Source organism: Styela clava, chromosome 6 (assembly GCF_964204865.1).
Source record: "Styela clava chromosome 6, kaStyClav1.hap1.2, whole genome shotgun sequence".
Taxonomy (NCBI): Eukaryota; Metazoa; Chordata; class Ascidiacea; order Stolidobranchia; family Styelidae; genus Styela; species Styela clava.
The window spans coordinates 1402331-1424539 of NC_135255.1; the positions used below are offsets into that span (position 1 = coordinate 1402331).

The window sequence follows — 22209 nt, forward strand, 5'->3', positions numbered from 1 at the left end:
AACGAGGAAATTTTAATTTATGTATTTCCGAGACACATACCTTGTATATTATGGTTTTGTCGCATTCTACATGCAAATGTTTCAATTATTAATAAGAACATATATGATGAGAGACTACAACCTTGCCTCAAACCGTTCATAACTTGAAACATTCTTGATCTATATTTATTATTAACAATAGTGCTTTGACTTTGAAAATATAAAGGGTTGACCAACTTAATAAACATTCGACCAAAATTTAAAAATTTCAACGCTTGAAAAAAATAATTTCATGAAACAGAATCATAAGCTTTTTCTATATCCAAGTTGAGTGCTATTCCTGGAAGCCCTTTATATTTCAAAAAGTCTCTAACATTAAAAAATTGTCTTACATTTTCGCCAATATATCTTCCCTTAGTAAATCCTTTTTGATTGTGGTGAATCAATTTTTGTATCACATTTTGTCGCCTGTACAGTGTTCAAATATGTTTTTATATCTTCTGTCTTTAAATTTGTCTTGGGAGTTGATAGGTTTTAATAAAATTCAGCGGCTATGTTATAAAAGATTGATATTATTTTTTTTTGTTCACATTATGTTTTTCTCTTTTTAGGAAATATGCCAAGTTAATAACAAATTTCATGGATGAAATACCTAAAGTATAAGCTACGACAGGAGTAACAGGAATTATTCGTTGATATAGTCTTCAATCATGAATGCTACATGTCTCTGACTCCATAGAATACCGCGATTGGTGCAGGATGCTTAAATGCCCTTAACAGAAGATGATATCTGTCGTCACGACAACAGTAAGGGGATTCACCGAATTCGCCATTTGCTAGCATGAAAATTTGTTTGATAAAATAACTTCAACGGGTTTTCAGAGTAGGTATTGGTAATTGAGTAGTACCGGTACGACACCGACAGTACCGGTACGGTAATTTATTGTTATATGATGGCATGCACAGTACCGAAAACGCAATATGCAACTGCCGCAATTATCAACCTGTCAACAGTGAGTTAGTCCTACCGTACGGTATAACACGAAATGGAATTAGAGCTGAGAGTGATCAAACCAACAAATCTTAGGATATTTCTGTAATTAATCCCATACGGTACCCGACATTGACTGGTAAGGTACCGTATTGATTCTGTAATTTTATAATTTGTTCCTCGTTTATATCTATACTGCTATATAAGTTTCGGAGTTCTTTTGAATCTTTAAATAGAATCAGAGAATGGCTGAGTTAAAATGGATGCTTTCCAATAACAAAGGAAAAAACTCCATATTGCCACAACAAACAACTTTTATTTGCCAGAAAACATTTAAAGTATGTAAAAAGGTAAGTGAAATAATAATTCTCTAGCATGCAAGTTCTTTTATGTCTGTATGTGTCTAATATCAGAATGAATACTCGAATATGTAACATTTCTTCAGAACATTCTGACATATACATTATCTTCTTTGTACTTCACTATCAGATTATTTTATTCACAATGATAATGACTTCTGACATATTCTAGGAAAATAATATTTTCAGGTGTATAGCTTACTACCATTGGTAATACAATATTTCTCCATCATAATATTCTATTATTATTCTATTACAATCATTATTTGATTCCCAGATACTGTTTGTTACGGGCTACCTTAGATTCTATACCTCACTTTTGGTCTTTTAAATTGCTATATTATAACTCTTTTTTGAGACTTACTGTGAACCTGATTGTTATATCAGGTATTTTATGTATTTATTGCGTTATTTTTGTTTTGCTTATGTTTATTTGTTGTGTTGTTTTTATATGGACCACAGCGGTCTGGAGTAATAAACGAATTGAATTAAATTGAAAAAATATATTGATCTATCAATAATATACTATGTTTTGCCTCGGCATAAAGCAATGTTGCACAATATTTTCCATGACACTTCATCAATCCCTCAGGTGACAAGAGTCCACAACATACGGTGAAACACCATCGTATGCTGCTTGTTACCTCAACTAAACTTGTCATGAAGTGTTTTAATTTGTTTTAACACTTTGCTCCATTTGTAAAATGTAATAATGGGTAAAATTTAAGCAAAAAAGTATATTCCTTCCAAAAAAAATTTGAAAAATATTTTTAAATTTGATTTGACTTTTTTAATTAAATTTCACTTAGTTAATATCAGTGTTTATACTCTATTCTGTGTGCTAATTTCACTGCTATTGAATAGTTTGTACTAAGTAATTATCGAAAATAAGTTTGACATGAGTGTGCAGTAATCTGTAACATGCCGATCAATAAAGAATAATTGGACAATGCCTCAAAACTCTCGGAATACAGTCTTAACAGATAAACCAAAAGTAACCATCCACTGTTATTATTCAGCATATATGGCTTAAAATATTGTGGACAATGCCAAATATTGCCACGTCACAAACATGTCACTGGAATTAAAATGAACTTTAGTAAAAAAATTTGAAATAAACATTCAGTAGGTTGTACATTCAAAATTTAGATGCTTGAGAAATCCAAATAAATAATTTTTGTTATATGATGCTTTTCATTGTAAACAAGGCCTGTATAATCAGCCTCTCAAGCTGGTAATATTTTTTCTAATATTCAGGTGAATTCTATGGACAAGCAACATGCCGAGTTGAAATATGACCCAGAGAAGAATGTCTATAAAATCAAAGACCTCGGAACGGAAAAAGGGGTGAGCTATATTACTTGTTATTTAATGCGTAGGTTTGATCTCTACTACAAGTTGAGGAGCACCATATCTTTGGAGGATAATGCATGCGTGATTGATGACATCAGTTTACAAAGGTAAAAATATCTAATGGTGTCAAGTTTGCTATGTTACACAACGTTCATTAAACTTGATAAATGATTTATTACTTGATTCTCCTATTATGAAATGTATTCGTGAATTCACTTAGATGGATTTGGTAATTTCAAACAAGCCTCACGTTTTGGAAATAGATAATACTTGGCATTTCTGAAGTAGTTTGAGATCAAATTTTGTCAAATCATGTGGAATTTTTAAACACTCGATAATTGTTATCAAACCCAAAATTTCAGGGATAGATGTAACAAGCTGTAATAAAATACAAACATATAGCTTGTCAAAAATGAATAAGGTTCAACACTTATATTATATATTTTAAAATATTTCTTCTTGAACAAATTTTCAATTTTTGGGAATTCACTACCTAGCTGCCTATCATTATTGTTTACAATTGCAAATCTCGATCAATTGCCATATTTAGTAAACATTTGTATATCATTAATATTTGCGACTATTTAGACATATCTGAACAATATTTGTCTTCCACCACAAGTTTACATCACTCTCAAGGAAGGTGATACTTTGAAGTTTGGAAATGATGCAAAGGAAGTATTTGTAAAGAAGGTGCATTTTTTATTCTTTGTCTGTTTTTTCTAAAAAAGAAAGTTAGCCAGGTATTTGTTTTTATATGCATGAACTTGATGATGAACACCCTACAGCGGTGAGAAATCAAGCAATTCTTTGGCACATAATTAACTCTGCACGGTTTCGAACCTGCAAACCCATGCAAGGAATCATCAGTGCGGTGGCCAGCGAATTCCTTAGCATGGTGTGCCACACAGCCAAGCCTTTGTTAGTATATTGTTTTATTCCATTTTTCATGAGAGTGAACTGTTTGTAAATTTTTATCAGGAAATCGTCCAAATTTCAAAGGAATCTAGTTCTTACAATTCCTCAATAAGAAAAAGTAAATCATCTCTATCTAAAAGTTGTTCTAGTTCGTCTTCTTCATCATCATCATCGTCCTCATTATCATCATCATCTTCTTCTTCTGAGTCAGGTTTGCTAATGATCCAAAATATTTATTTTACTTCGATTGTTTTGAGTTTGAATGTTTTTAGAAATAATCCCAGGACTGTGACATTTGAAATTTTTACTCAGCTGGGATAAAATTTTTATATTCATCTCAGTGGAGAGAAAAGCCATCAAGACACTAAACCACGACCTCTTGTCAGGTTACCAGTCCATGATATCTGGTATGATCAATCAGTTACTCATTTAAGATTCATGGACTTGATGGTGGCAGCTACAACTGTCCAGCTGTTACATGAACCACCCTATGAATAGTCTAGCAATCATTTCATTTATAAATATGTCCAATGGACTCGAACCTGCACATGGTAATCAGGTGCCCAGCAAGAATATTCGTTTAGCTACTAAAAACTTTCAGGCTTTATTTCAAAATGTGTAACGATTATATATTTCTGACAAGTCTGATCGTATACTTCTTTATGATTGATTTTACTACAAATAAACCATAAATTTTACGAGCTCTCAATAATATGTTTGTCAGATAATTCCTGTATAGCTATGCCCTCGGTATATTGTCCTTCCCCATACATACTGTAGTGTTAATAATGTGTTGATAGGTGGTAATTCAATCTAACTTGGTAAATATACCAGTACTCAACACATTTGAAATCCGTTTTAGAATTTGTGATTGATTTTGTTTGTTGATGGGCAATGAAATTGGAAAAGTTCTATTCAACTCCTGAATCTATCAAAAATACAGCTCAGACCATGGCTGACTATAGATTCAAAAAATACAATTTAGTTTTTGGCATACTGGATTGGCATTTGCACCCATTTTTACTTTTAACTGAAAATTTTGACTTTCCATCGAGTGTAAAGTACAGTAGCTAGATGGAATGCATGTGCACTTTCAGTAAACTGATCTATTTTTTTCTGAAAATATAAGTGAAGGCTGTACTATACCATAGCACTCATAATATGCAGAATAAAGGCAGTGTTAAATATATATATTATATTATGCAGTTTTTTACTTTGATGGTGTAGGCTGTCAACCAATGACCTAGGTTCATACTGAGAACAAAGATTTGAAATTACTTTTCATATTTGTAATTTTAATTTAATTCTCATTTTTACTATAAAAGATGCCAAAGAAACACAAAAGAGCATGCATACAAAGGGAAAGAAAGCAGATTCATCACAAAAGACTATATGTACAAAGGATAACCACATAAAAGTCTTACAAAAGAAAATGCCTTCAAAAGAGAAACACATGGAACAATCACATATTACCCAACTTGAAGAAACTGTAAGTATTGAAATTTATCGATATAGGATTAGCTAAGCCAGTGTTTGTTTGACAACTAGTTGTTATATTTATTGGTTAATAAAATTATCATGATCAACTATTACACGTTTTCTCCTCAAATCAGCATTTTATTTACGTTTGTTTGTCTGTTTAGAATGGTGTAGGTCTTAATATTTCATAGGTGAAAGATAGCGTAGGTAAAAGTATGAATTCAAGATGTAGCAATGAAATTTATCTGCAATTATTTTCGATGATCCAAACATAATATTTTGTACTATTCGTATAAACGATTGCAAAAAATGTTTAATCAATTGATTTATTGAAATTGTATCAAATTCAACAAATATTCAGGTATTGTTTCATTCAAGTTTTGTCATCTTTCTCCCTTTGCCTTTTATAGAGTATTTCATGAACTTTTATTATAAAAGAAAGTAATACATCAGCTCCAAAGAGTGGCATCGAATATACTGTATAATTTTTAAATAACTATATAATGTTCATGTACGCTCGATAGTAAATATTTGCTCGCACTCAAAAACTCTTTTTCAGAAAAAACATGATGAACTTGATGACTGGTTCTCTGTTAATGCTCCTAAGAAACTGACGCAGAAGTCATCTTCTATTAGATGTAAGTGACATGAGTTAGTTTAATAATATTCATGAAATATCCATAACATGGGTCGGCATCCTTGAATAAATAAGGTATAAACAACTTTGTGTGCCAAACATTTTTATGTGTGTGGTTTACATAGTCAATCACTTGATTTGAGTAGCAGGGCGATAAAACACAAGCGTGTGACAACTCTATTTAACTTAAAGTATTGTAACACTGTGCAAAAAAAAAAGCTTTGGTTCCAAATTATTAGACAGATTTTCTATTAGGTTTTGACATAGACCTTGAGAAAATCACCATAATGCTTTTTGAATTTTGTTTTTTTAAAATGAAGGAATTTCCCCAAAATCTGGTTTTTGTGATATAAAACAACAACTTTCATTAAAACCTAGTCTGTAACTTTTTGTAAGATTTCCACCCACTATATGTAAGTGTATATGATATTGACTTGATTTTAATGTCCCGTCAATCAATGAAGTAGATAGTTTTAGAATAGAAACATTGGAATCCCTTTTTGGTGCTACCATTTAAGCAGCAGCTGACAGTTGCATGTTTGGGTGCCAGCCACACATTTTAAAATTTTTCCCAAGGTTTACTGAAAAGTAAAAGATGGCACATAAAAATTTAAAATGGTAAAAAAAAAACTCATTAAAAATGTCGGGCTAATGAAAAAATATTCCTAAGATTTGTAAATACAGTAAGATGTATAAAAAAATCAAGTTCAACAGCTGATATACTTTTGTCTATTATTAAAACAAATTTATATGATGCTTAAGTGGTTTTGCTAATTTGGCTGTTGCCGAATCAGCTGTCACCTAAACTGATTTGCCTAAATCTTATCCGCATATTTCAAATACAACAAAAACCTGATTTTGTTGAGAGAATTGAATTCATGACATTGATAATTGTGGTAGAAAAACATACCTTTGTCCCAAGATTTTGTTCAAACAGAATTCCAAATTTATAATATTTGAACAAATGATTCCAAAGAAATAGAGAAAAATACTGACTAAACAAAATTTACCCATTTTGTAAGGTTAGCTTCATGATGGGGTGTGAATGATCATTCGAAGTCTTTGTTAGTGAAAGGCAAAGTGATACCTAAATATTTTTGACATTTTATTTGTTGTGGTAGCTAATTCAGATAAGAAAGCTGAGCGTGTGCGGCCTGGAACCCCTCTGGCTACTTTGGATCAGATTCCAGCAACTCATTCTCCACATTATTCACCAAAAGCTTCATCGCGTTCACATTCTACCAAGGAGAAAGGTATACAATTGTTGTTTCAGTGAAATAACATAGGAAAAAAAAGTTGTGGAAATAACTTATTTTTGATCGATCAGCATATTAATCTGAATTGGTGATAGCCAGAACCGTCTTCTCTAGGCTACTTTCTACTGGTAAAAAAAATTTAATGAAACTTATTTTCGGTCTAACTGCCAGTTGGTAGTAGGTCGAAATAATAAATTTCATCGTTAAAATATTCTAAATTCTCCTAAAACCTAGAATTCACTACATCAAATACATCTAATTTTGAATTTATTTTAAAATTAGATTACTGGTAGTTTTGGGCTATCTTCCGGTTACCTTTACCGCATATTATTCAGTTATTAAATGTGGTTGAAGTATGCTCTCAGTTGTCATAGAGATCAAAAACGATTTTATTAATTTTTATAGGTTGGTTAGGTCAAGGTAATGTTGCGATTGGGAGCGCCCATAAAATAAACAATAAAGTAAAGCTAGTTGTCTCTGTTTGTTTAATAATTTATTTCTGTCACTAGCCCGTTGTTACTATATTCATTAATCCTAAATTTACCAAAAATGCTCGAGGACTGTCTTGATAACAAAATGTGTTTTATTTCATGGTTTATCGGGCACTGAATCTTGGTATTTTCATTTAGTGTAAAAGGAATTTGAATTTGACTGTATTTGATACAAATAAACAAAATTGGGTTTCCTTCCTACAAAATTTAATTTGCAGCAGCAAAATCATGTTTATATTTTTGAATTCGGTGATTTTTAAAATTTGACATAGCTTACCATTTTGATTGATTGGTGCAGGCTATTCAAAAGGAATGACATTGTTTTACAATGCCTAGTTATTCAGAAGATTCATAATCCTTATTTGCAAGGGAAACCTAATTTAAAAGAAATGGCCTAATGTTTGAGAATCACAAGTAAACTTGCACAGCATATTTGCACTATGTTGTTATCAATCCACCTGTGTAAAGGCATGGAAGAAGGATAAGTAGTTCGTTCCACAGAAAGCCGATTGATATTATGTACCTATTATTAGCTAATAATACTCATTTTTAGACAATTCAAAGAAGAAAAAGCGTAACCCCGTTAGTCCTGATCATGAATCTGATGAAAGCAGTGCAGCAAGCAAAGGAACATACATAATTGAAAATGATAAAAATGAAAAACCAAGATCTGCTGATGAAATTAATAAAAAGAATGGTCATGCATCATCATCTTCAGTAAGCACATCGCCTCCAAGTTCATCGTCATCATCATCCTCGAAATCTCCATGTTTACTTCTTGATCTTGAGGTATAATCTTGCTAAAACTTCATATGAATTGAGCCAATTACGGCCCGGTGGTGTGACACATCGTGCTATGCGTTAGGAATTTGCTCACGAGAGGTCGTATTTTGCCATATGATTAAGTCACCTTATCGCCTTTCCTCTCTCCCGGGATAAATAGGTAAATCCTATCCTATCCAATTGACAAGTATTTATGCGAGAAGGATCTAATGTATTGCTTATTTTATTTCTCATTATATCAAATTCTTTATATTTATAGAAGAAAGACACTGAAGATATCAGATCAAGCTTTGTGTCAGAATGGATTCAACAGCATCAAAAAACTCCAAGTGATATGGTTATTCTACCCGGGTAATCTGATATTCTAATAAATCATTGTTTAGTTTGTTGTGAATATTTGAGAGAAACTTGATATTATACTAATGCTATTCAAGGCATTGACAACAATCTCAGTATCAAAATTTCAATAGAAAAATTGTAAACAGGTGCATAGCACATAATGCTGTTTGCCTTAAATTACCAATTTCCTTTTATTCACTTTCAATCAATTTACCTAATTGTAGTAAATGAATGTATTTTTATGTAAAATCAGGAAATGTTTCGCTCTATCTATATTCAAGTGTTATATTGCCCTGTATAATCTTTTCATACTGTTCCCGCTCATGGTTTTCTGAACTGTTAGCATCAAATGTGGCTGGGATAAAAATGCTCAGAAAATTAAATTCAAGCGAAAAATATCTTCGAAATTAAGTTGATACTTATGTGAAAAAAAATTCACAACTAGTTCTATAGCATGTTCTTCCTATTCTATCTGTAACTTATTGTTTGGTGTACTTTTATTTATGCAGAGCAATGCTTAAGTATATATACACAAAAGTCAAATGACGATTATAACGCTTATAATCATAAATTCCCTGTTCAATTGGGGACCCTATAAAACATGCCAGTAATTAGATATTGAAAGACTTTGTTGTGCAATATAGTTGTGTTTGAAGTAACCTGTACATAATGTATTTTGTATTTCAGAGAATCACCCCCTTCATATAATAAATGTTTGTCCGAGTCTGAAAGAATGGATGATGTCAGTAACTTACGAAGTAAGTGATATAAAACGTTTCCAAGTCAAGTTCATACCAAATTTCACCAGCAATCATAGCTGACATGCCATACATTCCCGATTTTGACGAATCAGTATTTTTCACCTTTTTGGAATCAATTTTTATTTATTCCATTTTCATTGTGTAAAACCTTTAAACTTCAAGGCTTCCATACCATCCTTGTTTTTGATATTTGTTCTAATTTCTGTGTATTTCTTTTGTCTTATTATATTCATTAATAAGATAAACACAACTTAAATTTCAAAGATTCCTAAATTAGAAAAAGCTTCATTTCTAAGATTTCAAATCATTCGTTCATTTCTGCGGCTATATTTTATCTCTTTTTTTTTGTAAACTGGCTACCTGAAAAAGGCACTTTTTCCCCTTCATCATGATTGTTTATTCACTCTAAACCGTCATATTCACTCTTGCAAATAAAATACAATCTACACGTGACTTGCAATGCAATGTTTAAAACTGTTTCAAACAATTAGAAATTGTTGGTGGTAATAAATATATTTGAGACAAATTGAGAGTAATTTTTTTACCATCGCCCTCATTTTTGTTTGGTTCGATGGATGGCCTTCCTACTGTGTATGATATCTTGTTTTAATAATTATCTTCAATTTTTATTTTTATCAGTAATATTCTTTGTTTTATGTAGAATCTAGAAAAACGTTGTCAATGAAATCAAGTGAGCTCAGTAGAAAATCCAGAAGGTCATTACCACAAATTCCAGCCGACCATTTACCCGGGAATGACAAAGAGGGGTAAAATCTTGTTTTTCCAACTTCCTCAATCATTTATCAAATTTTTTTTTGCATAAAAATATTAAATGTATTCAAAAAAACAGCAACAACAAAAAATTTCTCGGTGGAGTAAATTTTACATTTTATAAAATTTCCCACCACTTTTTCAATATTGTTATCGTTTATTAAATCCAAAAAATTTCAAGCGGAAAGTGAAATGACCGACTCAAGAGCCCACAATATCAGAATCTTACAATTTCTCTCAAACTTTCTATTACTTGTTTTCCAGAGATGTTAAAACTTCCAGCAAAAGGTCTTCTGTGCCTTTTGTCAGTGCAAGAAGTATTGCAACGGATAGCCAAAACACCAATTTGGAACAGACAAAAGATAATGGAGACATTGAAGCAGTACACGAATTGGTAACGTAACATCTTGTTTTCTTATATTTCGTACCGGCTATTATTATTTAGTGGTTTTCCGTAACTTAGCTTAGAGATCAATCATCTTTGCTTCTGAATGACCGCACATGGACTTGCTTTGACAACATTTTTTTTTTAAAAAAATATATATATATAATTAATAGAGATATTTTTTTCAAAAATTGTGTACATTACATTCCAATTAAAACTAAACATGCTATCGGTGCAAATATTTTCGAATTACAATAGAAATTGGAATGAATTGTAACAAATAACATTAACTATTAAACTATGTGGATTGCTATTCAGTACTTACCTAACAATATTTTTATTATGATGTTAAAAATTTTATATTGTTATTCCCTCAGGAGAAAGACTCATCTCAAAAAGCAAAACAAAGAAATGAACAAAAGCTTAGAAAAATAAGGAAATCTGAAGAAATTGCAAAGACAGGCAAAAGTACTGTTTAGTTAATATTATGTTATTAAGTTGAGAACTTATTTGAAGCCTAAGAAATAAGTTGGAATATACTATTGAACTACCTGTAATTTCAAATAATTGCAGAATGTTTTAAATGACTAACCGCTGTTCAATTTTTGCTTTTTCCACCAATCATGTCTGTTCATTTGGATTTGTCAGCTGTCCTCACGTCTAATATAAATATGAAGGGCATATTCTATGATTGTTAAATATAATTTTTTATGACTGTAGTTAAATTTTTGTTATTGTGGAACCCCTGATATAATTTTTCGTTTTTTATGGTACCCCAATTAACAGAATTAAAAATAAACACGAAATACTCGTAACACGAAAAGCTGAACAACAACTCTATTTTGTAAAATACTATGTACTCTCTCTAGTCTCGCGCAATGTATACATACTTTGAACATCATGTAACTATGGTCGAACAATAGGGTTCTTGTTAAATGCATAACAATGACTAAAGTGACGCAACAACCCAAAATATTTCTGTTTTGTCTATTATTTGCTCTGTGACTAAACCTCCTGTTTAACGAACTGGCCTACTTGGCGTTTGAATGAGACACAGTGGTCTAAGAATATTTATAATAATGCATCAATACGCGGAAGCAAGAAATACTTTCCCCTGAAAAAGAAAAACGCGGAACCCTATAAACTCACGGAACCCCACTGCGTGTATTGCGGAACCCTAGGGTTCCGTGGAACCCCTTTTGAAGAGCACTGAGCTAAATGAATATACAATTATTAACAAACAAAATATATGTGTTTGTGAATCTGTGACGAACTCAAACTGACTTTGTGAAAATGAAATTTTTTACTAGAAATCATATCAAAGTCAATTTCATCTGATGAAAGTACGTCATCATCATCATCATCTTCCAGTGAAAACAAGTCTCCAAAGAGAGGAAATAAGAAAAAAGCTTCGGTAATTTATTGTTTCTGTTATTGCTATCAGTTAAGTGTGACATATACTTTGAGAAACATTTTCGAAATACCACATCATTACTTCATCCAATGGGTATTTTTGAAACTAAATCGTATTTACATATTAATCCAGATCAAAAATAAACTATTTGTAAGTAATTTTATGCATCAAATCAATCTCATCTTCTATTTCGCACCCAAAGTTTCAGGATATAGGACATGTTTCATTGATAATTCATACAAATTTTCTTTCATCCAAAGTATACTGTAAATGATGTTTATTATTATCCATTTAGGAAAATATCTCAATTAAGCAGGAAAATCAGAACTTAGAACAAAAGAAAAAGGACATTAAAAGAACTACCAATGGTAATTTTTTGTGCTGTGCATAAACCTAGAATGCTGGAGACCTTTTTGTTTTATTCTCATTCTATAAATTTCAATTTTTTATACCACGCTGTTGATATATAATTCTTCTTTGGGATTTTTTCAGCTGATACCAATTTTGCTTAGTATAACTGCTCCAACTCAAGATTTATATTACCTGTTTAGTGGTGGTTTTTAATTTTTTTTTTTATCCAGGGAGCTTATCAAAATCACTTTCAGCCAATAAAAGTATATCGTCATCATCATCTTCCTGCAGCAATGATGATAAACCAACATCTCAACATAAATCTGACAAAAGAAAGAAAGTAAATAAGTAGTATAAAAGGATTTCATATTCAGGATTTTCATATTTATTCTGGGGGATAGGAAAGTTGGCAAGACTACTTAATCATAAGGGGAACCATGGCATGCAATCTGGTTACCAGCTCATGTCGAATTTGTGATCAGTTAACCAGTTATTTGTTTCCGGTGCATAGACTTGATGGTGGAGGAAGTCGTAACCGACCAGCGGTAACATGGTATCTTAGGCGGCGAGGAGTTCAGAAATTTGCTCGCACATAATTATCTCCCACAGAATTTGAACTTGTGAACCATGCAAGATAATCAGAGGTGTGATGGCAAGTATGTTTCTAAACCTAACACTTAGCACGACATGCCAACTGCTGGTGCACTGTTCACAATCTAAATAATAAAGAATTTGCAATAAGTTGCTGCAATTTGCAAATCTTACCGATTCAATAAATATAATTTAGAAATAAGACTTTATTCGTGAATTTTCCCAGATATAAAATTTTGGGGCTAGTTGATTTCTGACACGAGGCTGGTCAAGGAATAGACCTTGATTGTGAGCCAAGTTTAAGTGTATTCAAATAACTGAGGTATCACAATTTCAGTATTTCAACCTAAATTTTCTACTACAGCAAATTTTTGTGATGAGAAAGGGATTGAAATGTATTTGCTCCTTAATCTTTTATTTCATTATTATTTGTGATTCTTTGCCTGTAAAAATATTGACAAATTCACCATATTATATAATTTCCATATCTTACCTAGAATGATGCAGCTCAGAATGGAAAGCAAAAATTGGTTCATAACACAAGCATGAATAAAAGCAATGGAAAAGGTATTCCAAACCACTTTTATTTTTTCTGCTTCGACTTGGAAAACTCCAACACCAACGTAATTCCCCTCACTGTCTTGTCATTATAATTGATATGACCACCCCAATGTTTTTCCAATCTTTGACTTTTGATTACGAGTAATATTACATTAAGTAAACTTTTTCATTATATATCATGTTACTCTCATTAGTGCCTCATCTAGATGATAATTTATTGTATACACCTGATATACAATACTAAATTTATTGTTACTACTAACTACTGTATCTACTTTACTCGAAGTAGATTTGAATTCCATTTAAACTATATTGTTTGGCATATTATTTAAATAATAATTTTTTTATTTCAGCAGGAAAGTCTTCAAAAACATTTTCATCCAAGGAAAGCACGACATCTTCATCTTCTAGTAGTAGTGATAGTCAATCATTATCCCAGAATAAATATGATGAAAGAAAAAGAGTAAAAAAGAAACCAGCAGTGAGATAGAACAATTTTAGTGGTGCTATATTACTGGTGGTTTGGTAAATTCGTGATTTTGGGCATGAACTTTTTGAATACTGGAAAGGTGATCGGGTTTTAGTTTCCATCCTTTAGTTTCCATTTAGCCTTCAGAAAGTTTTGAATGAAGTTAATTACATTTTTCTCTCTTGCAAGTCACTCTTGGGTCTATGTTGTGCATGCTGCTCTGATTGTAGCGACAAGTATCTACAGAAAGCGAAAATTACATTTTGAGAATCCATAAAGTAATCAGTTATGTAATTGTATATATATGTGTAAGTTTGTATTCAATCAAATTGCATATTTAAATAGCTTAAGGAATATTTTTTGCAATGAACCCAATTGGTTGTGTACGATACATATTCCAACAAAATGGAAAACGTTTTTTTTTTTTTCAGAAAAATATTGAAAATACGACTTCCAAGAGAAGCAGCATCGACTCGGCAGCCAGGAAGTTAGAACAATCCGAAGGTCTTCCAACGACATCGAAATCCAAAAAATCTGGAACTCCAAAAAGTCAGCTGTCTCGTTCCAGTAGTTTTACCAAAGAAAAACCAAGTGGTGTGGTTCCATTCGATCAACTTCCAGTGATTGAGCCGATTATACAGGATCATCAACCTTCAGATGAGGTATCATACTAAGCTCTTGTTGGTTCACGTTATAGGCTTACATGTTCGAGCGTTAGAAACATATAGAATGTACATTTATGTCGCATACTGATTGCTCTGAATAGATGTTGCAGATTCAATGAATGGTCATGCAAGAAAATATTTCTAGGATTAAATCCTTATCATGTTCATGTATCTGGATAGTTGAAAGAGGTTGACAGTTTTTGGTGACCAAATGAGAGGCCACGCTCTTTTATCATATTTGGGAAATTCACTCAAATATTCTAAGAATTTTGAAATTTGTGATGTTTTCCATTTTATATATTTTTCTCACTAGTTTAATATTATTGGCATTTCAGAATAAAAAACGAAGAAGTAAAACTTCTTCACCATCAAATGATACCGCACTTACATCGGACACAAGGTCAAGCCTTGGGACATCTTTGCTATTGGAGAATACACAGACTGTCATTGCAACCATCACTGATAGATCGCGTAGGAAAAATACAACAACAACAACAACTACAACTTCTAGTTTTGCCACCAGTGAACCTGATACAACCTCGGACATTGAGATATCGAGCAGTGTCAGTGAGGCTCGAAATAGATCTCAGAAAAGAAATCAAAAAAAATCAATTGAAGTACGACCTACGACTCTGGCAAATGAGATGGATAAAATAGGTGACGAAAGAAGAAGACAGTTTGAAATCAATAAAAGATCGTCAAAGGTGGACCAAAGAGAAGAAACTTTTAAAAAAGAAAAAATGGCAACAAGCAAAGGTGGAGAAAGGTAATCATGATTAAAATATTAATAAAAAGATAATATTTCAAAAGCTTTCATGTGAATGTAACATACTGAATTTCGTCTTTATTTTTTATTTTTAGAATTGCATCTCCTGGTTCCAATTCAGGTGTTATGCGTCTCAATAGAGCCACCTTGTTAAGAAAAAATAATGCGAAACAAATGTCAAATATTCGAACAAGGTATGCTCTTTGAAATACTTTGGTATTATATAAAATATTATTTGATATGATTCTAATGGAACTAATGGTTACTTATTGATGTGAAACATAGAATCTGCTGCTTGTATTAGTTAGAATGGAATATGCTTTTCAAGATTGATGCATAATTTTTCCAAAAGACAAAACTAATTTTGGTTGGGTTGAATGTAGTTTTTCATTTAGCGAACTGTACAGTGGGAAAAATTAAATAATATATAGAATAAAAAATGTGATGAGGGAAAAGGAAATCACTGATAAAATTTTTCATATTTATTCTGGGAATAGGAAAGCCGAAGAGAGATATAAATAATGTGGCAGAAAATGGCCTCAGTTATTAAATAGGTATTCGTTTCAGTTACATGAACTCGATGGTACCTATTACCCCCTTACGGTGACGAGGAATCCATCAATCATCTCGCACATAATTAAAACAGATTTATACCTGCAATCTTCTCAGGGTAATCAGAGGTGAGAAGGCAAGTGCCTTTCTAGCACTATACGCCGACTGTCGAACCCTGATCAATCTGCATTTATGTTCATATCAGGAAATGAGTTTCAAACTCAAAAATCAAATCAAAAAAATATCTCTAAATAATCATGAGTCATGGCTAATGTTGAATTATTTATTGAGTCTTTTTTTATCAGGACATCAAATGAGGCAGCGAGAAAAACCAAAGAAAAGAAAGGTGCAGGTGAATTATTTATATGTTATAGTCTACATTATGTCAAAACTTGTATATCACTCATTTTTATTGCTTCATATTAAATCTCTCATTTTAATCTCTTCACAATTGACTCAAGAGAATCATTTCTACAATTAATTGAAGACTAAAACATGCAGATCATATCGACAATTTCCACTAATTTAATGTGTCTTAATGTTAGTCCTAATTTAAAGAAACTCAATTTGTTTCCTTTAACAATTGATGATAAGAAATTAGCCAGTTTAGAAACCCTAAGAGAAAGGCACAATTACATATCTTATTTCTTATATCTGTCTTTTTGTATTTATTGTGTTAAAATTTATAGCAAATAATTTACTTCCAACAGACGTTCGTTTTAACTCAAAATCGAAATCGAGTTCAAGAGAGAGTAGAGAGCAACGTCTTTCAGAACTTTCTAAACCTCCTGCCCGATGGATGACCGGGACTGAAACCTTTACTAATGATTTAAGCAATGCCTACACTAGGTCAACTTCGTCTTTAAACCGGGGCCAGAGCTCGGAAACAAAGATATTTTCATCGCATAGAGATTTTAGGCTGCGTGACTCAGTTTCTGGGCTGTCTGACATGAGTGATAGTTCCAGTATGTTGTATTCATCTGACGTCAGTCCAACTTCACCGCACACTGATATCAGTCTTGGTGCTCGGATCGCTCGTATTGCTGATGGAAGTATTGAAAACACATCTTCAAACATTGAAAGAAATGGAAAATTTAATAAACCTTCGAGACGACATTCTACTGATAATAAAACGTACAGTAAACAAAAATCTAATTTTCGTGACTTTAAAAGAAGTAATGTTTGCTCTTCACAAACTTCATATTCAGACACATTGACAACTTCAGAAGGTGGAACAAGTATATTTCTCTCACACAATCAATTACAAATGCTAAATAGTAGAAAAGAGAGTACAACAAGTGCACTCACAGATTCGTGTGATACCAACAACAATACTGTTGATCTATGCGAGTGTCATCAACAACATCAAATCAGCCGATCTCCCCCCGATGGTGAGATGAGTGAAGAAATTGCGAAAGTTTCACATGATCTTGTAAAAGATTTGGAAATTCTATCGAATTCTCTTGATGAAGTTGATATTTCAACACAGAGTAGTAAAATGTTGCATTTTCAGAAATATCGTGATGACAGAATTGTGACGGACAGTTTAGATTCTCTTCAGACTGCCACAATGTCAACGGATTTTGATACACACGTCCCGAATAATGAAAAACCATATGAACGTCACCACCCACTATATTATTCAGATTCAACAAATTCTTTACCAATCACCAGCAGTTTGCCTGACAGTGAAAAATTTCAGCTGAAAAACTCTCAATTTCATGATGCATCAGCCAGATCGCCAAATCGCCGAACTTGGGTGATTGGTAATGAACCATTGGATGGTCTCGTTCTTTCTAACGCTGTGTTCCTTTCTAACAAGCTTGGAAATATGGCATTAAGAATACAAACGAAGGCTAAAACGACTCTGAAAAATCCTTGTGATGAGAGATGTGGTTGCAAACACTGTGTAGACTCATCTTCTGAATCGAAGTTTTCATCAAACAGCAGTGATGTTCCTCTCATCCAACAAACTTCAACCCCAGAAATGGCTTTACTTATCAATAATTTGAGACATCTTGAATGTGTCCTGAAAGAAATTGAATGGCAACTAGATTCTGGCAAACCAAATCAAGATATTAACTGAACAAAGTAGAAAAGGTGATATACGTTGAAAGAAACCGACTATTCACCAGAAATTTCAAAAAGAATACTGCTATATTTACTGCAATTACAAAACTTGACACATCCATTACAACAAAATCTAATGTTCTTAATGCATATCAACTTGATAAAATTGTTTGATCTCGGCTTTTGGAAAAATGTTAAGAAATGGTTGCTTCTGTTCTGCAACAGCACAATAAAATGAAATTTATTTTATTTTGTCTGTCAACCACTTTTGTATATTCTCTGCCGTCTAGCCTGGTGCGTTTTTTCATGATTCCTTGTTTTTTAGGAATATGTTCAGAGGGCCCCCATCCATTTATTTGAGTTCAACATTCTTGCACAATCTATTTCTTCTTCATTACATAAATTTGTGATTTAAAATGATCAGAATTGGCAACATATCCGAATATTCTAAGTACTATTTTGCTGACTTGTAGATAGGAAAGCATTTGATGTATATTAGAAGAAGCAACAGCTTTGTATAATTATATGCATGTATTTCTAATAACTTGTTGTAGACATCTATCTGACAATGTATAAACTTAATGTTCTTTTACTAATATTTTTTTTCATGTTAGTACTGAAATCTTGAGTCTTTAGCTTTTTCAAAATTTAATCTATTCATCACATGAGTAATATATGATATAGTTTATTTTTATACTGAAAAGTAATTTTTTTCATTTTGTAAAATGTATGCTTATCTAATATAACTTTTTTATATCATAATATTGATATTATCAAACAACGAGTGCCAATTACTAGTTATATATTTATTAATATAGTTTCAGGCCAATCCTACAGAAAAAAAAAATTCATTGGCCTCAAAATGTGTTTTATTCGCATAAATTAACTGGGAATAAACATTCATCACTCAGAATCTATCTGATTTATGTTATTTAAAAAATCCTTTCCAGAAAACTATTAATGTTAAGAAAAGTTATTTGGATGGGAAGTTAGTATGAAAAGTGTTGAGTACAAATTACATAAACATGACTATATGTTTGATTTTATATTTATAAAGTTTATGATATTTCGAAGTGTCTAATTCCAATCTCTATCCGAATAAATGTATTTTTATCATTTTACTTTATTACCAATCTCTCATTTATTTGCAATAAAATTCATTTGCATTTGCTGAATATGTTCCATTCTGTAGAACACAAACATAGACAAAGATGTTATATGTAAAAATGTATTAAATGTTTATGAGCTTTTTATACATTCATTGCAATATAAAAAATGTAATTACCCAGGTATGAATATACCTTAAGTTAGACTAGGTCATATGCATCTCCAATTCATTATATTTTGGCACATTTACATGCTTATCATTATATTAAGGCAGAGAATAATTGACAAATGTTGTTTTCATTTGTATTGCTTTGTTAACAACCAACCAATGCATGACTTTACTATGTTTTATGCACCAAACTTCATTGACTCGTACTAAACCTTGTTCATTACTCTCAAAAATGTCCAGTATCATTGTATCTGTCACTGTCTGAGTGGCTTTAACCACACTGTTGTACTATAGCAGACCGAATTTTTAACCTTGTTTTGTTTCATCTAATAATATTGTGTAAAATTATCCCCAATATTGAACTAGGAGCATGAAGACCAATACATTGCTTTTGTTACAATAAACAAATAGAAGTACTTATGGAACATTTATATATACAGTAAAGAATTTTATTAGTGCTTTTGTGTACCCACTCCAGAAATATGCTTCGATTTTCGACCCAATCAAGTTCTTTTTCATATACCTTTGATATATGCAATTTCATATTTATCGTAGGGTAGAGGAACTTAGACTTAACTTAGCCACATGGCGAATTACACCCCTTGTCTGGACCAGGTTGAGAATGACAGACTAGTTGAAAATTTCAGATGCACAGACGTTGTTGGTGATTGACCAGCCTTTGCACAGGGGCAATTAAGTTCAAATTGCCGATTGTTTTCGTAAGCGTGACGTCGGTTTGTAGGTCGCGAATATCAGTATTTTGAAGAAGACTGTGAGTGTGGGCCATAGATATTTCATTAAAGTTTGCATCAACGAGATACTTGCTGTTGCATCTCTTCCACGAGTCTTGAAATCCTTGCTGGTTTTGGGATTTAGGACTTGTACCAATACATTATATTAAATTCATGTGCGAAAACACCGCATACATACTATTTACGTAAATACATATATAACACTAAAAAATATTTCATGCCTTCAAAAGAAAGAATTCAACTCTATGAGAATTCTAATTTCCAATCGATTTTTAAACGTATTAAAGTCACCACTATTCTGCTCATTGTTATTTTAAATTTCTGTAGTCATTAATTTCAAGTCAATAACACTTTGTTGATCAGGTAAACGCTAATCACGGGTGAACAAGTATGTAATTGATGAGGCCAATGTTCTTAAAATTGTATGCACACAGAAAATAATAATACGTTATTAAATGAATGTTCAAACACGTTGCGAATTGCCGTGCCCATATCATGTTAGTTACATTACAAACTGCTTATGCATATATGTCAGCCGATATCCCGCAAGCCGTGCGATCAACGGATTGGTACAGGGCTGTGAAATCTCTCGGTAGGTTTACCATCTTTCACAAACCGAAAAATCACAGCCAGTTGGGAAACGCACGTGATGTCAGTTGTCTCGTCAGACTGGATCGAAAGGAACTGGCAATTCTCAATTTCCAGAGCCAAATGTTGTAAATAAATTTTATACATTGAGTCGAGCAAATCATTTTGGATATCCTTAGATGTCCCTTTCGAAACAGTTGCGGCATCAAGATGATCTCTCAATACTGTATCTAGGGATGCGGTGTATTCCACCATATCCAAAAATACCCCTCTATTAGAAGAGCCAGCCCGTTCATCGTGCCCACAGAGGGACAGCTCGTGACAACCAATGAATTTCAAAACATCTATCAATCGACCGAGAACATGGCGGTTTTTCTCGACGTTTTGGTTGTGCCGACGAATAGAAACCGCGCGTCCTTCATCCAACTGTGCCGCAATATTAACATTTCCGAATGTTCGGTATTTTACTGCATTGTCCAGATGCTCCATAGAAGACTGATGATCCCTGGCACGCTCGGAAAGATGTTCAAGATCTCTAAAACCAAATTTACACCAACGTGAGTCACGGGCGGTAGCAAAAAGTAGGCAATAAAAACAAAAAAGTGCATTTTTGTCCTCGCTGTAACACAACCATTCGTGTTTTTTATACCAAGTTTCTGCGCAGAATGTACGCCGACGTTTTCCTCCGTCATGGGATTGTTCCAGTGAACAATTTTTTGGTTGATAAGGCCCAAGACGTTGTACCTCTAATTTTTATTCCAGCGGCAGCTGCGAAAACGGAGTGCGAAGTAGTGCATCAACCTTATTCATAATGAGGAGGTCTAAGGCTAAGAAATGCGAAGCCGGAAAGAAGTGAGGAGCTCAAAAGGAATGTGGAAAATCGAAAGCAAAGGGACTAAAGGTCTCTAACTGATTCAAATAGCGAAACAAGCGACAAAAACAAAGGCGAGGAAACTATCAACTCTTCAAGCAACCAACGAACGAGAAGGAATGCGTGAATATGTCAACACGTTGTTGTAAGAAACGTCGGCATTGTGTCGTCATAATTTCGGTGCTAGCCCCGATGATTTAGTAAAAGAAACAGAAAACAAACGAGACAAACGCGGCGAGTGGAAGATAAAAGAGAGAATACGATATACAATGACCAACCGGGGCAAAATCGGCGTCGCCCCGTCGACGTTCCGCGAAGGCTTTGCGAGCGAAAAATGACCATGTCGGGAGAATATGGCTAGTGTAGACAGTCTGTGCAACCGATATTGAGGTATTTTTCGGGGCTAGCCCCGATCGGCCCCGATGATTTAGTAAAAGAAACAGAAAACAAACGAGACAAACGCGGCGAGTGGAAGATAAAAGAGAGAATACGATATACAATGAGCAACCGGGGCAAAATCGGCGTCGCCCCGTCGACGTTCGGCGAAGGCTTTGCGAGCGAAAAATGACCATGTCGGGAGAATATGGCTAGTGTAGACAGTCTGTGCAACCGATATTGAGGTATTTTTCGAATATTTTTTATTATACCGAAAAAACAACCGGGGCATTGCCCCGGTTGGCCCTATTGTCGCGCCGCCACTGGTACATACACTTCTGGAGCGCTCTTCATTGAAAAGCCTAACGTTCATTTATTTGAAGTAAAAAAGCAACAAACAATTTCA

General features: G+C 33.0%; 1 protein-coding gene and 1 long non-coding RNA gene across 6 annotated transcripts in view; one reads left to right on the top strand and one right to left on the bottom strand.

The window, feature by feature from the left end:
- The window catches only part of LOC120330772 (uncharacterized), a 188918-nt gene that overhangs the window by 129143 nt on the left and 37566 nt on the right, over window positions 1-22209 (bottom strand). The gene's annotated exons all lie outside the window — the stretch shown is intronic.
- Window positions 856-19633, top strand: LOC120330764 (uncharacterized). 5 transcript variants are annotated; one of them, XM_039397676.2, is made up of 24 exons: window positions 856-1114; window positions 1207-1320; window positions 2587-2676; window positions 3271-3375; window positions 3664-3811; window positions 4926-5089; window positions 5639-5717; window positions 6838-6969; window positions 8017-8252; window positions 8506-8597; window positions 9273-9343; window positions 10008-10113; window positions 10382-10511; window positions 10880-10970; window positions 11813-11916; window positions 12212-12284; window positions 12498-12607; window positions 13356-13425; window positions 13773-13900; window positions 14320-14550; window positions 14889-15319; window positions 15415-15513; window positions 16177-16223; window positions 16582-19633. In XM_039397676.2, the coding sequence occupies exons 2-24, from the start codon at window positions 1216-1218 to the stop codon at window positions 17955-17957; spliced, it is 4218 nt and encodes a 1405-aa protein (XP_039253610.2). In that variant the 5' UTR covers window positions 856-1114; window positions 1207-1215; the 3' UTR covers window positions 17958-19633. The 5 variants fall into 5 exon arrangements, with proteins under 5 accessions (XP_039253610.2, XP_039253611.2, XP_039253613.2 ...); XM_039397677.2 differs by having other exon boundaries at window positions 856-1109; XM_039397679.2 differs by lacking the exon at window positions 856-1114 and having other exon boundaries at window positions 1156-1320; window positions 16177-16217.